Source organism: Acipenser ruthenus, chromosome 6, assembly GCF_902713425.1.
Source record: "Acipenser ruthenus chromosome 6, fAciRut3.2 maternal haplotype, whole genome shotgun sequence".
Lineage (NCBI taxonomy): Eukaryota > Metazoa > Chordata > Actinopteri > Acipenseriformes > Acipenseridae > Acipenser > Acipenser ruthenus.
Genome location: NC_081194.1, coordinates 21,864,036 through 21,880,595, shown reverse-complemented (window position 1 = coordinate 21,880,595; position 16,560 = coordinate 21,864,036). Strand labels below are relative to the sequence as shown.

General features: G+C 35.7%; 1 protein-coding gene across 4 annotated transcripts; it reads right to left on the bottom strand.

Moving 5' to 3' along the window:
- Positions 1-7,162: 7,162 nt before the first annotated feature.
- adat2 (adenosine deaminase tRNA specific 2) lies at positions 7,163-16,556 on the bottom strand. 4 transcript variants are annotated; one of them, XM_034016855.3, is made up of 7 exons: positions 16,348-16,556; positions 15,983-16,118; positions 10,861-10,965; positions 9,678-9,828; positions 8,455-8,561; positions 7,774-7,846; positions 7,163-7,689 (listed from the first exon to the last, which is right to left on the bottom strand). In XM_034016855.3, exons 2-7 carry the CDS (start codon positions 16,079-16,081, stop codon positions 7,658-7,660), a joined length of 567 nt encoding a protein of 188 aa, XP_033872746.2. In that variant the 5' UTR covers positions 16,082-16,118; positions 16,348-16,556; the 3' UTR covers positions 7,163-7,657. The 4 variants fall into 4 exon arrangements, with proteins under 4 accessions (XP_033872746.2, XP_034777694.1, XP_033872745.2 ...); XM_034921803.2 differs by having other exon boundaries at positions 15,983-16,115; XM_034016854.3 differs by lacking the exon at positions 16,348-16,556 and adding an exon at positions 16,232-16,341.
- Positions 16,557-16,560: the final 4 nt, after the last annotated feature.

Genomic DNA, 16,560 nt, shown 5'->3' with positions numbered 1-16,560 from the left:
TGTCTGGTAGTTTAACCATTTCCGGTAATATTTGTTCATGACAAAGGTATTGGCCTTTACTGTTAATTGTTTGATTATTTATACACGGTACATGTTTTTGCATGTATATTTTGCCCAGCCGCGTGAAGCTCAGAATATTAAAATGCTTTTTATTCTAAAGATTGCGTGTCAGTGTTTTTTTTGTCAACTTGTCCTGTGCTAACAGACACTTCTATACAAGAAATTGTGTTATTCACGGAGGACATTTTTAAATCTCTTATGCCATTCTTTCAGATTGCCTAGTCAAGTACAATGCTACAGAGAAGGTAGGATTGTCAACTTTCAATTGACATAAAAAAAAAAAATCCAAAATGCCTTATCACTAATCCTTTGTCAGTCAGCTCATATATAATCCAAGATGAGTTTCCTACATCAAGTTCTTTTTTTTTTTTTTGCAGACTTGGGAAAATGTTCAAAAATAAATCGTGCTTACAGTCTACATCTGGTAGAGTACTTAGAAGTTAATCCCAATTTTTTTATATGCCTAAATATCCCCTCGTGTATATGTATCTTGACTACATTTTTGAACGTAGGTGGTTAGGGCAAATCTGATAGTGGCATCTATACAGGGAAATGGTTATTGGAAAGCACTCCAAAAAAGAACATAAATCTTACTAAGTTTGGTCCTTTTGTGCAGTGGTTAAGGCACTTGCTTGAGGTGTGCACAGCCAGTGGTTTACGCTCAGTCTCAGCCATTTTAGATTGCTGCAGTGACTGATCCTCATAAAGGAGACTAGTGCTGAGGCTGAGGGGAGATTCTGCTTTTGTGATGCTCCTGTAGCATGCAGTTACAGGTTCTTGCAGGTTCGGTACTAAACTGTGTGAGTTTTCAAAATGCCCCCTCAATAAGCACTTGCTTTTATAATCTCTAAACTATTTCCTGCCCACTATAAATTGTGAAGCAAAAAAAATATTTACATTTTCTTTCCCCATCTAGACCCTCTGTCTAGTGTAACCCTCAACCATGAATTTTAACTGACAAATTGCATGATAACTACCTGAGGTAACAATACCAGAACTGGCAGCTCCGTCATTGGGCACCTATTTTGTTTGTTAACTGATGAATCAAGACTTCATTTGTCCATTAATGATTGATGTGTTTGAGTACAGACAGCTATGTAACACAATTTTTGTTCCTGGATAGTAAGTGTTATTTCCTAATTGCTTATGCCTCAAAAGTATAGAAAATGGCTATTATTCCCCACAAACTTTGCTTTTGTGACCAGGACAGTGATATTTTGAAATGTACCTATTTCCAATGAGAAAACTAGCGAATTTGCGTCTTTTCATTCACATAAAGTCAGAAAAAAACAACATATGAATCCAAATTAACATGTATTTATACTAAAGTAATACAATTGACTACAAAAGATTTAGAAGTGAGTAGTTTTTCATGATTTACGATTATACTGTAAATCACTTTCACGCCCCCAAATGTAGTCTCCCATCATGTTCTCGTTATACTGTCCTTGGTAGCGGCATTCAAGGTCCAGTATATGCTGGTGGAAGCGCTCGCCTTGCTCCTCCGAGTATGAAGGTACTTGAAGGCTGCCGACTCCTTATCTAGAGCTCTGACAAATTGTTTCATAAGGCCCAATTTGATGTGCAGTGGTGGCATCAGCACCTTCCGGGGGTCCACCAGTGGCTCCCACTTGACGTTGTTCCTCCCCACAGAGAACTCGGTCCGCTGTGGCCAGTCCCGCCTGTGGTAGTGCACCTTGGTGTCCCTGCTGTCCCAAAGGCAAAGATAGCAGGGAAACTTGGTAAAACCGCCTTGGGGACCCATCAGGAATGCCACCATTTTGAAGTCTCCTATGACCTTGATGCCATCTCAGAAAAATGCAGATATGTATCCACTTAGGCAGCTGGAACGAAACTGAACTGGTGGGCTTAAGGCCCCTGTATTTATACTACTATTTATATTACTGGAAAGTTCTAGAAGTTACTCCAAGTTTACTCAGCACTGAATCTATCTGGAATGTTCTGGAAAATAGGTAAATTTCAAAATATCACTGTCCTGGTCAGAAAAGCAAAGTTTGTGGGGAATAATAGCCATTTTCTATACTTTTGAGGCATAAGCAATTAGGAAATAACACTTACTACCTAGGAACCAAAAAAAAAAAAATAATAATTGTTACACGGTGTCATTAAAGAGCTCCTGACAAAATGGGAGCATCTATTAACGGTTTTAGATAAATGCCTCAACTTTCTCCACTGTATGTAAAGCTAAACCCAACAGAGCACCAAAACGGTATGAAAAGCAGCTTATGCAATATTAACATCTTGCAGAATTATTTACTTAATGAACTAAATTATAATGCTGCGTCTGATGCTTGAGCTGGTATTACTGACAGCTTTTTCAGACAACCCTTTTTTCTTGTCTGCTGCATGTGAATCCACACTTCATTCTTGATGACTATGTCTAAGTCAATGCTAAAAATGAAGCTAGCAACCTAATGTGCCATTGAATTCATAACTGCTGAAGACACATTTGACCAGTTGTTACTACAGTACTTTCCACAAACTTTATTTTTAATTCTATCACTATGATTCTAGGCTTTTATCTTCCTGGTATACATTTTCATTAGTTGTAGGGACACGTATTATAACCATACTAGTAAGTTATTAGCTCAAGCTTACACTGAGAAATGATCTCACGAATGAAAATTGTACTCATGAACTACTATTAAACAAATGTAACAATGCCATGTGCTCTGTGCATGGGACAGTATTCTGTACACAGGAAAATATGTACTGTAACTAACAAAACACTGATTGATTGGTCTGGTTTGATTTAAAATAAGAAATATGAACTAGGGATAACAGCTTGTTATAGTATAATACCTATTACAAAATAAATGTGTAATTTATTTTTAGAACAGATCCCCAAACCAGTGTTACTTTGTTTTACTAGTGGCATTTAAAATAACTGATCGCTTTGGTCACTTTGGACCAGATTCTTGCTGTGCATGCAAAAGAAGAGCTGTGTAATTCATGACACACTTGATTGCAAAAATGCAATTTCTTTGCCTGATTTTTATCCACGTGAGATGACCTAGTCAAATGATGATAGTATCATTTTAAAGCTTGCTTCAAGTGTTTTCCAACAAAAAATAATGAATTGAGGCAAGTCACTGATGTAAAGGGTCGAACGACCCCCTTGGCCCTCTTCAGCAGGAATGGCCCACATAAATAAAATACAATAAATTAAAATGCACCACTGTCAATACTAACCCCTACATTTAATAAAATGACAAACTACATAAAAAAAATGTCTTACTCAAGATGTATAGATAAAGGGAGCTCACACATACTGTGAAATGTAGCTCTGAATAAATAATTGGTGCTATATAATTTCGACAATAAAATTATGTCTAAGTTACATCACTTTCATTGATATAAAAGTGAAAAAGCACATTGCCGACTACGATTAATGGCTAAGGTCTGAATTTTCCACGTCTAGGTAAGATAAACTGAGATGACAGCCAAGAATTATTTATAATATCACTCCCATATATCACTGTATTAGTGTCTATTAACCTTGGGTTTAGTTATTTTATGAGATTTTACTTTTATTGTTCTGGCAAGGGTTGTGTCTGGTAGTCCATGTTGCCAAAGTACTTCAGAAGTATTATCTTTTTACAAGAGTGTCATTTACAGCAGGGGCATTGCTTGGTTTTAAATTATAGTCTAAACATCATACCTAATCTCCCTGAGGTAAAACTGTCTAAACCTAGCAAAGAAAAAAGAAAATAATACACGCTGTAAATCTGTAACTGTAAATCTATCTAATTCCTTCTGGAAAGTCTTTTCATCACAATGTCTCCTATAATTAAAAACTTTCAAGACTTTTCCCCCATGAAATATCAGAAATGTGTGCAGTCTTGGACATGGAAATACCTGCCAACCGATTGCATACAGTACTATCAGCCCTCTGTCAAAGGTTGTCAGATTTACTCTCTTGCCTTAAAGAGGCTTCAACAGGGAGATGCAGCTTTAATACTACAAACTACATCATCATGTGATGGACCACCACACACAAAACAACAATTAGCTGGGCTATTTCTTTTTAAAATTGTTGTGCTGTATTGGCACAATGCCCTTGTTTTTTTTATCTAGGTTATGAATCTGTCCTGTGCTTAACAAAGAACATTATTTTAGAATTTTTGAGCAATAGCATGGTTTAAGGAACACAAACAGTAACACTTTATTTAAGTTTATTTTGTATTGTTTATTTATAGACTGATTGGCCAAAATATTTTTTCAGCCAGTCAGGGTACATGTAGTTTTGTGATACTATGGGTCTGAATATGTAAATACATTACAGTCCCAAGCAAGAGATATCATCGAAGATAAACTTGTTCTTTCATACTGTACTTACCTAACCCAAAAGTACCAGCCAGAGTGCATTGTATAAACTTTGTATACAATGAGGGATTACAGGAAAGCACTTTTATCTTATTTGGATTCATTAGGGGAAAAAACTATATATATTTACATCTCTTTGCTACAGTATTTCAATTAAAGAGATCATATTTTTTTAATTGAATCTTTTTGTGCAGAGTACATTTAATACACCATACTTAGGGGTCTACTTAAATCACGCTAAATGTATGTATTTTTCGCGGGTAGGTTATGGAATAAAATTAGGATTTCACGGACCTGTTTAAACATTAAATAAACCTAAGTAGACTATATGTCAGAGCAATATAAAAGCCTAAAAATAGTGGTACTTGCTTCTTACTAAAACAGAGTGCTGTCATTTGGTAATAAAGTCAATATATGCAGCACGGTCGTTGTTGTGTTATTTGTCCCATCTAATAAATTTATTTTATTAGTACTGAGTCAAAACAAAGAAAACATGGCTATTTGGGTCTAAAATTCTAACTGTGTTTAAAAGGTAAGCAGCAGGTTGTTTGAAGCGAGGTGGCTGTGCTAGATCGCACCTGTAGTACTGATTTAACTTGGATACAACCGACAGGAATACTTTTTGTCTGTGCTGACTTCCCAGTTTGTTTTCTGAAAGCTGTTTATTTTACGTTCTGTTCAGCAGCCTCTGTAGTAGCCATCATTTAATGTGTGATTCTGAAGCTAAATAGCGATCGATCATATTTTCTTCAAAGACATATTACAAGATGTGCAAAACAATTACCTCCATCTGCATGTAGTTTTTTTTGAGAACTATCTTGACACAATCATTTGCCGAAATATACTTTATGCTTTTTTTTGCTTTGTCGTCCATTTCTGGTATTTTACCTCCAATGCTGAAAACTAGATTTTAGCAACCTTACCAATTAGCACTGTTATTACAACATCATTGTTTTCCAATGAGGCCGAAATCATTCTGATTGAATAGTTTACCATAATGTTTAAACATGTAGCTTTTTTAGATGCAGCATCACACAAATGTTACAGGCCACTATACTCTTTGGAAACTACAAATGTACATGTCAGTCATACAATACACAAAATATATAGAATTATTATTTCAACTGGTATAGGCCTATACATTTGAATGTGTTTTACCTTTCACTTAAATGTTAAGCTACATAACCATAAATACATCTTTACTGTTTCTAAATTCTGTATCAAAAGAAAAGTACATTTACTTAAATCAAGTGTCTACCAAATATATTACTGTTTAATTCATTATCTATAAAGTTCATAACTCAACAGGATGTTTTTTTCTTTGCTCAGAAGTCATTTGCAATTTTATCCAAAATGATCATATTTGTGATCTAAATACTGTTGGGAAATGATCAGTTGTAATATATTACATTTCCCACGTATGCCTATACTTTAGTTTATTTCTCCTTTTTTTGAAACCCTCAACCCTGGAGGAATCGCAATGCTCTTAATGCCTAGCTAATATGAAATCTTGTGCTACAGCTTTCTCAAATAAATGGCAACAATGAAGCAATGTTAATTGGGTTGACCACAAGTTGAAGTTTGAATTGATATTCATGGTTCTACAGTGTATAAACGGTGCCCTAATACTTGAAGCATATACTTAGTTAATAAACCCAGTTCTTTCCATCTGCAAGGGATTACTGAGCCCCGTCTCATTTTATTGTTCCTTGGTCGTACATATATGACAGTTACAGCATCTGGAATTCTTACTCAAATTACAGTAAGGTCTTGATTAGGTTGCTTCTGTATAACATTCATTGTCTTAAATTAGCCCAGAGCGTTAACTACAAGGTTTACTACAATCAGACATCTGATTGTAAAATATATCATAATAGGTGTGCAGTAAAAATCCAGTTGTTTCCTATGTGCAATTGAAGAGTTAAATAACATAGCTTATCTTAATGTGACAGGATTTCCAAATACAAACTACTGTATCAGAATACAGCTATGGCCAAAAGTTTTGCAATTATCCTATACAAATAACTAATTTTGCTTCATAACGTCGAATGAAACCTGCTGAATAATGCTGCGTTAGCATATAGAATTACATACTGCACTGTAGTTTTCCATATACTTAACGAAAAACTGACAAACTGAAAAATGTGACATTTCAAAATCCAAAATGTAATACTGTACTACTATTATGGTTTCCGGTAGACTTTTGCAATATAATTTAGTAGTTTCTTTGATTACATGATGTTAAATAAAATATCTAAATTATGTTCATCAATTTTTTTTTATCAATCCTAAAATTCTAGGTGATGCAAAACTTTTGGCAGTAGCTGTCCAGACACAGCCTGGGGTGTATCTGGTCAATTTCCCCTGCTTGTTCTTTTCTTTTACTTAATGGTTCCCCCCTCTCCAGTTTACAATTCTAGTGCTGCTGATTATTTCACAGAGATCTGGTTCTGAAGAAGTAATGTAATGGGCCATACTCCAACAATAGCATGCACATTTAAAATGAACTGCACTTGCTCTGTGATTCCAAGTGTCCCAAAAGACATCTACACAAAACACACCCACATTGTTGCCACAGCAATTGCCTTACCGGGTGACACACAGACACTGCAAGTGATGTGGGGTGTGGGGGGCAATACTGGCACATGTGGTGCTGTTTTGGTTTCTTTGCACAAAGAACAAGGAAACAAGTACAAAATAAGGGTATGTAAAAGAGAAAAGCTAAGCCTTTGTAATGTGATAGATCTGAACCAGCTTCAATGACAAAAAAATATATATTTTATTTGTTTTAAAAAGATGCAGTGGGCAAGTACACAAGTGTAAACAACTCTCAATTGTCACAGGCTTTTTAAGACCATAATAAGCTATAAAAATCACAACAAATAAATGCAGTGGTTCTTTGAAACACACCCATTACATAAAAGTATTTTTTTTTCTTGTTGAATTAATCTATGTTAAAAAAATAAATGTGATGTTGCTTTCAAAAAGTAAAATTCCAACCCCATTTACAAAACATAAGTAGTTGCACGTCATGAAACTTGAGAAACAGGAGGGATTATCTAGGAGGAATTCCTAGTTGCAAAAAAGCCTCTGCATCAACCTTTGCTTGATAAAGTTTAGATCAATAGTATACATGTTTTCTTTATGCTACTCTCGATTTCCCTCACAAAACTGCTATATTCCCAAGCAGATGGAGCCCCCTGCTGGTTAAACAGGTCTGTTTGATGACTCTGTGCTGAGAGTGCTTGTATTAGTCCTTCTTTCTTGCTTTAGATTTAGGAGCTATAAAAAAACAAAATGAAATAAAGCCATATGTCTATAGAAATATAAAATCAATATGTATACAATGACAGCAATTATACTTACCATTTGGGTTCTCCTGCTTATAAAACATTTTTAACATTTCCACAGCTTCTTCGGCTCTATATCCTGAAATACACTGTTACGGAAAACAATTTGAAATAAAATAAAATATAGCAGATACTTTAAAGACCACTGGAATAAAACTGCTACAGTGTGTCATTTTAATGTTAAACAAAATCAGTATTTTATGGTACAGTTCACATCTTTAATGTATATGTGTGTGTATATATATATAGATAGATAGATAGATAGATAGATAGATAGATAGATAGATAGATAGATAGATCTATATCTATAGATATAGATATAGACATAGATATAGTTGCAGTTCATCATTGTGAACATGTATTTAACACACATTTAATATTATAAAGTTATTGTTGTTAGTCTATACATATATATCATACTGGCACTGGCTGGAATACAAAAGCTGATGTGATTCATTAAACAAGAGTATTAAACAACATGTACTTATCAAATACTAGACCGGACCAGATTACTAAGAATTTGGGAAATTGGTTAATTGAAGGAAAATCCCAGCAAATAATTATAGATACGGTGGCCACACTTTGGTATGCGAGGCATACCAGGGAATCTGAGCCCTGCCAAATTCCCCTGCATTTTTTCCATCAAACCTCATTTTCCATGAGAACATAAGTAGACCTTAAAATGAAGGGGAGTTACCTTAAATGGTGCTCCAGTCTGTGGCAAATTATCAGCAGGGATGTCCAGCACAGACCCACAGCCTCCAAACCTGTCATTCTTACAGCCATAAACAACCAGTGGAATTCCTGTTAAAGGGTTAAGGTAATAAGATGTTCTTCTAAAGAATGTTCCTCCCTGTAACATTGTAAAAAACACCCCTACCCACAAACTCCATACCTGTCATTTTATTGACATAAATATACAGCAGAATTATTAATAAACAGTTAAGGTAATAAGATGTTCTGTAAGAAGAATGTTCCTTCTCGGATCATCAGTCCAAACTAAATTCTTTCAAGATGTTGCTGGATTTACTTTTGTTAAAGCCTCAGTTCTTGTAGCCCTCTTCTATCCAACCAAATGGTAACAAAAAAGTATTCAGTACTACAGTATTTACTACGATTTGGAGCAAAACTAGATAGTACTTTGTTTCCAGATAATGCAGCCTTTACAAATTATTTTTCAAACTGTCTGTTTTGCTAGACACTGCACTTTAAATGACGACTGTACTTGGAATTTAGAAGTTTCATGCAAGGCATTTTATGAGAAATACCTCCTTCAAAGTAACCTGATATACAATAAAATCTCTATGACATACCTTATAAACTAGACTAAGAAACCAGCATTTTTTTTTTGTTTGTTTTTTATACAAGTGTTGAAAGATCTAGCACTTAATAACGTATTGTGTTCAACACTATCGAATGAATAATGTTCTTACCAGATCTGATTTTGGAATCTCTACTTGAATTCATTCAAACCTTAAAAGAAACTAATAAAATTCCTTGATAAACGTTTCTAAAAGAAGTATTTCTCAATGTCCTAAACTGTTTTATAAATACAGATTTCACTGTGACGCTAAGCAGACCTCAGAAAACTCAAATGCAGCTGTATACATTTAGGTTTAAACTTAATTTTCCATACATTGCAATAGTTATATATAAAACAGCATACTCCTAGAATTGACTGCAGCGTTTGAGGATGGCTTCAAACAATCCACTCAACTATTCTCATTCAAGGAATAACCACAGGTCATGGTTTCCTCTCTATTTTGGCCACAATACTTTGGTTTTCATAAACTTAGTTCACAAACAGCCCTGTTCTTATGATAAAGTATTAAGATGTGAATCAGGTGTATGGGTTCACAGAATGCAATGCTGGAAAAAACATAATGTCATACAAGCAAAATACTGGGGTGTTCAGGATACTCAATAAGCGCAGTGCTCCTGCACACATAATACATGGCTCCACGGTTACATAGAGAACAGTGCGCTCAAACACATCTCCAGGGTCCTTGTCATTGCAATGACACCACTCCAGAACCTGGTCAATAGCCACCATCTCTGCATGTCGGGTGGCCTTTAACAGAAAACAGAACATCTCAATAACATTGCTCGTTCTCCTATGTATTTTTTTCATTGCTTTAGTTGGTGCTACTCCATTACGTGTCTAACTATTTTAATTAATTAAGATTGTGAATTTGAAAATAAATCTAAATCTTACATCTAGAAAATTTGCCATTACATTACTGTAGGCAAAAATGTTAATCAGCTCAACAATAATTACAGTTTTTTTTTTTTCTGGAGAACATTTGTTATGAACTGGTTTTCAGACATCTGGTGGTCTGCAAACATTTTTTTTAAACAGCACATAATGGATTCCATATTCACAGCTGTTTACTGTAGCTGATTTCAGAGACAGCCAATATTATGATGGTTCACATCTCCAATACCTGATATAATAGTTTCTGGTTTATGTTTTTACTTATTAACATCAGGGCTTAGAAAGAGAATTGGGCTTAAAAAGCCATTATTTACATGGAAAAAAGTTTGGATAAAGTAGTTTGTAACCATGGACAATAGCTGTTTTTTTAATGTGATGCCACTGATTTTGATTAATTTGTCCTTCTTTATTAGATTACATAAGAACAGTTGATTAAATATGGACCCCAGCCATTGTTACATGTATGCTTGCATTAATTATTATTATTTTTTCAGTGAATGTCCTTTTACTTGGTTTGGAGTTGGTTTTGGGCTTCATTGGAAATCCTAAGTACCTGTACTGAACAGCCTTCATCATTACATTATAGTCAAAAATGTGACTGTCTGACCCAAAAAAAAAAAAAAAAAAAAACATTGGTGAAAACAGCTGCCATACAAGGGACGGTGGCCACCGAATTGCCTTTTGGGGGTTTAAATACTTAAAACTGTTAAATGTTTTTAGTCAGATATTAATTCAAATGTTACAAAAATGGATTATTCCTTCCAAATGCATTCTTCAGAAACACAATTCTAGTAGCCTTAGTTCTCAAAAGAATCATGTTTAACCAACCAAAAATGTAAACATTAAAAGGTATCACTTGGAAAATGAAATAAATAGATAAATACATACATTTTTTGTTTCATTTACTTCATTTCTTCCTCTTCCCAGAATCTCATTGTTGTAAACCATGAGACATCCAACAGGTACTTCACCATTGTCTAAAGCGTCTTTTGCCTGAAAATCATCAAGGAAATATATTCTGTCTTCTGTTTCCAATTACAGGTCTGTACATGTATGCATATATTTTAACACAGTAACATATTAACTCTCTCTACTTACTTTACTATAAAATACCTGACTATCCCTTTTGTGCCACCAGTTGAAAGGTAGCTACACCTGTGCTTTCACAGAGATGATGTACCAGTTTTGTGGCTGTCGTTCACAAAAATTTAGACCCCATTCACACTTGCGATTTGAGGCGGCCCAGGGCCGCCTTTTCTCATATGTGAACACTCCAAAAAAGAAAAGGCAGCCCAGGGCCGATGTTTCGATGCGGCCCAGAGCCTGCAATCCAGGACCAGGGCCGGCCTTTACATATATATATGAATGCAAATCCGATTTAGGGTCGGCTTTTCGTATCACATTACCAGTGTGGTTATGTAGTTCAGTAGACACTCCCATACTCCCGCATGTGCGAAAGGTAAATAGAAAGCTGAATCTGTGCTAGGCAAGACGGCAGTGGATCAATATTGAATGGTAATTATTTCTACATCATACAACTTTAATTATAAAAATATTAAATTTAAAAAAATGTAGCGGGTTAAACGTTCAGGTTGTTTCTGTCACATAATATACAATCTGCAGTGCATTCATAATTATGCTTAATTTGTCACAGTTACATTTTCTTCCTGTTATTTAGTAACTAAGCGACAAATATAAAAACTGCAGGATTGTGGATCTCAGTAATGTATGCAATGTATGTATACATAGCTATGGAAGTGTGCGTCTACATAAAAATGTCGATCATTTCTTTAGCTGCTTGCTTTTACACACACATAAAAATACTGTTTTCATCCACAAATATTAAGATCATTGATGCACCATGTGAGGGTGAGACCCTCACTGTAATATTTTAATGCCTGCTATTGTGATTATTATTGTTAATGCTCTGATTCAAACATTCAAAATCCTAAAAGGTATAGATAATGTCAACCCGGGGGACTTCTTTGACTTGAAAAAAGAAAAAAGGACCAGGGGTCATAAATGGAGATTAGATAAAGGGGCATTCAGAACAGAAAATAGGAGGCACTTTTTTACACAGCGAATTGTGAGGGTCTGGAACCAACTCCCCAGTAATGTTATTGAAGCTGACACCCTGGGATCCTTCAAGAAGCTGCTTGATGAGATTCTGGGATCAATAAGCTACTAACAACCAAACGAGCAAGATGGGCTGAATGGCCTCCTCTCGTTTGTAAACTTTCTTATGTTCTTATGTTCTTATTCTACTGACGCTAGAGCAGTGGTTTATTATGTATCGTGCATGTTGTTGAGCAAAGTGTATTTGATATGTGACGATGTACTGCTGTATTTAGATCAGGGCAATTTCCTTAATAAAGTTGTAGATTACATGTGGGACAAGGGTTTTGTTACAGTCATATGTTCAGTAATCTTTCAAGACAAGGGGTAATGCTGATGTTCAGTCTTTACAAACTTGTGGGAGGTGTCGTTTTATTGGAAATTGCACAACAAATTCAAAAAAGGTTGACTTTTTCTCCCCACTAATGATGTGTTATTCATTACTCATGTCATCTGATTCAAATTAAAAGTTTGATACCTGAAGATTATTCAGGTTTCTTAGAAAAGGAGGGAGGTGGGGGGGGGGGGGAGGGAGAGGTACCCATCAACCACATTTTGACCTCTCTGTAACGTTTGACCCCTTGACCTGATCAGTCTAAAAATGTTAATTTGAGCTTGTTTGCTGAAACAACCATAAGAACCAAGTCTGGTGAAAATCGGAGACGGTAGGGTTTAAAATTTCCAAATTACAATCTTAATACAACTTCAATTTAGCCTTTTTCCATTTATAGTACAGTTTTATAGACTAGAACCATAACAGCAGTGTGGAGTAGTGGTTAGGGCTCTGGACTCTTGACCGGAGGGTTGTGGGTTCAATCCCAGGTGGGGGACACTGCTGCTGTACCCTTGAGCAAGGTACCTAGATTGCTCCAGTAAAAACCCAACTGTATAAATGGGTAATTGTATGTAAAAATAATGTGTAAAAAAAAAATATATATATATAATGTAATTGTATGTAAAAATAATGTGATATCTTGTAACAATTGTAAGTCGTCCTGGATAAGGACGTCTGCTAAGAAATAAAGAATAATAATAACATGAGTATTGCATTACTGTGCTGTATCCTTTTATTATTCACCAGATTGAGGGTGTTAAACCATTGAAAACTGATTTTCAGAGTTAGACATTTCAGACTTACGAACAACCTCCATTCCCAAGGGGTTTGTAACTCTGAGGTTCTATTTGCATTACTTTTTAAAATCACATGACTGAAGGAGAATAAAAGTAGTGCTTTTTCCAAGCTGATTTCTGGCTGTTTTGAATCCCTTAGCAACAATTGCTAAAGGTAACGTTGAAAATATTTTTTTTCAGCTGTTGCAGGGAAAACAAAGTTTATTTCTCAAACTGACCATTTTAAGAAAGGTGAAAGCAGAAAGCATTGAAATTCTTGGGACTGTATTTAGGATGTAAACTAAACATTTGTGGAATTAAAAATGAAATGTACTGCATCTTACTTGATTACAGCAAAAAAAGAAAAAAACTGCCATTCACTAAATTTAGCTATCAGATTGTGCTAAAGAAAATATATGACAATGTGCTCGCTGTGGTGTATTTAATATAGTAAATAGTAGAACAAACTCACTGCAATTTAAACTTGTTTTACTGAAAATAAGCATGTAATCATAAGAGCTGTCTCTGTTACAGTAGGACTGGAAGGCCACTGATTGGCAGAGGACAGAGTGAGTTGTAACAATGTAGGGGACTGTTGTAACAATGTGGGGACCTGCGTGCTGTTTGGAGTGGGATATAGTAGGAGTATCTGCGTATTGCTGTTGTGCTGCCAATAAAAAGAGAACTGCTATTTGAATCGCTGACCTGCGTCAAGCTCTTCATTCCTTGTTACAATATACTGTTTAAAAGTTCACTTACAACTGTATTTCCAATAAAATCCACAGCACTTTTACATTTATAATACTTTTCATTGTTCTGTAACTGAAATTTGATTTCAGTGTTACTTTAACTTCAATAAGAACTGACAGTATGCATTTGTCTAAAGCCCTGTCCACACGACAGATCTCGAGAACTGTACTCAAAAACGTTTTAATTAGTCCAGCTGAAAGCATCCACACTGAAGTACCGTTTCATGTTTAGTTGGGCTTAATGCGTACACACACTATTAAAATAGTTTGGTTACAGTTCCTAGCAGCGGAATGGACTGTGGGGCTGAAAATGACGTTACCCCACCATGCACTGTGTTTTATGTTTATAACCTGGCAAATATGGAGGCTGTGCCCACGGAAGACATACTGCTTCTTAGCATGAACGTTATGGCTTTGTTTCTTAAAAACACAAGGTACATTTAATCATAATTTGTGCGTTTTGTTTTGAACTCTGAAGTTCTCCTTGACCGATTTCATTGCTCCAGATATCAATGTGCCTTGAATTCGCCATCCGATCATGTCGCCCCATGAGCAACCATTTTACAACAAGCTTCAGAAATTGTATACATAAATAAATATCCTTCCACCTAAAACTGAGCTAAGAAAAAATAGTTTCATGTAACTACTTTTTTTGGAATAGAACCAAAAATTTATTAAAAGAAAAAGCGATTTATAGATGTTGAATTGAACATTGCCATAGAAAGTGCAGTTTTTCTTTTTTTGAATCGCTTTACTTCTTAGTTTGTTCATTTTTTTATGTTTTTTATGTAAAATATTACTGGCCATTTTCATCATGACACAGCACAAATGAGTCTGCCTTTAAATCATGCAGAACCTTCCTCACAAGACCTGCAACAGTATCAGGTGACAGTGCTGTTGTTTTTTTTTTTTTTTTTTTTTTTAAATCATCCTTTGTTATGCAGGATAAGGCGGTACCCATACCAGATTGCTACTGATACTGCTACAATTTAAAACAATGCAGGGCACAGCAGAAGAGATGATACCATCGAACCTGTTAGGTTTAGGGTTAGCTATTCGGTTAGGGTTAGGTTTTAGGGCTGGGGTTGCTTAAGGTTAGGGTTGGGGATGGGTTAGGGTCAGGGTGGGTTGATTTCATAGTTGCCAAGCTCTGGAAGTGAAGGTTGGAGTGCTTGGCAAATGCCCTAGAATCATCTGATGCCCTCAGGACACTTTCTAGCAGATATTCCTTTACGCTGAGGAGAACAGCCATAGACCAGAAGCAGAGGCAACAAAACAACCATGTAACCACCAAAGTCTCTTTTAAGAGTGAACCAAATCTTTTTTAAAAAGCTCAAAGTTTAAGATATATATTTTTAAACTATTTATTTTCAGAATGGGATAGGGAAACACTGTAGTTCAGGGGTAAGGTGCAGAGGCTAGCGATCAGAATGGCGAGTTTTGAATTGATTTGAATAAGTAGACGCTAACCGTATTTAGCACTTTTAAGACAGTTTGATTAATGTGGTGCTGGAGACGAACGCTAAAAGTGGCATGGACTGACAGAAGAACGAACGCTTCTATAATGGAACAAATTACAGCAACACTACCATTGGAGGCCATGTGATGAGAAACCAGGGGTTGGAGAAAACAATCATGCTAGGAATCAGGGAAGGCAGGAGAAGGAGAGGCAGACCGCGGATGAGATGGTTGGACAAGTTCAAAAACATAACTGGACTATCTCTCTGTGATCTCCGAGATGCAGTTATGGACAGAAATAGGTGGGGCGTGTTTGTCATGGAGGTCTCATAGAGGTCTTGTCCGACCTGACGGTACAAGGTGTGAAGACGGGTTTAAAGGCATAGTGTGGACAGGGCCAATATTATTATACTGTATTACGGCCAAAATTACCTAATACAGTATAATAATATAACACGTACACTGATATTGAAGACTTCAGGTAACATATTGTTTTCTGGGTGTAAACGCTGGAGCAATGATGAATTAATAATCAATTTTATCAACATGTCTCTGCATCGGAGACAACCCTTGCTTACCATTTCAAATGCTTTCTGCATCCATTTCTGTATTTCCTCTGCACATGGATGAAAAACACCATGGTTGTCCAGAGAACATCCTTCACATGGTGTTCCCATCTTAGCTTTCACAGAATCTCAAGGGTTTGTTTATCTTCTGAAAGAAAGAAAAATAAGTACATCAGTTCAAGGCATTGACGCTTATGAGACATGATTAGGTAAAAGCAGGTCTCATTGTGGTTGTTTACGAAATAAGTAACTGTAAAATACCTGTTTTGTTTTCAGTATTCGTGTGCAAAAATAACGTGTAATGTGCAACTACAAACAGTACAACTACAAGCACCAGCGTATTAAAAAAAAAACAACAAAAAAGAAAACACTACTACCTTAAACCTTTAACATTGTGACATTTTTGTATTCAGTTAGCAACACCTCACAATCACACTTGTGAACTTTCACGGCGAGTTAACGAGTTTAAACAAGAACATTAAATATTTTCGTTGGTTCAACAAAACAGGCAGAAGCGCATAGGCTCGCACGTTTCTGTGTGTTCACATGCGGAACTATATGTAAACCGTCAAAGTTTCACAGGGATCAAT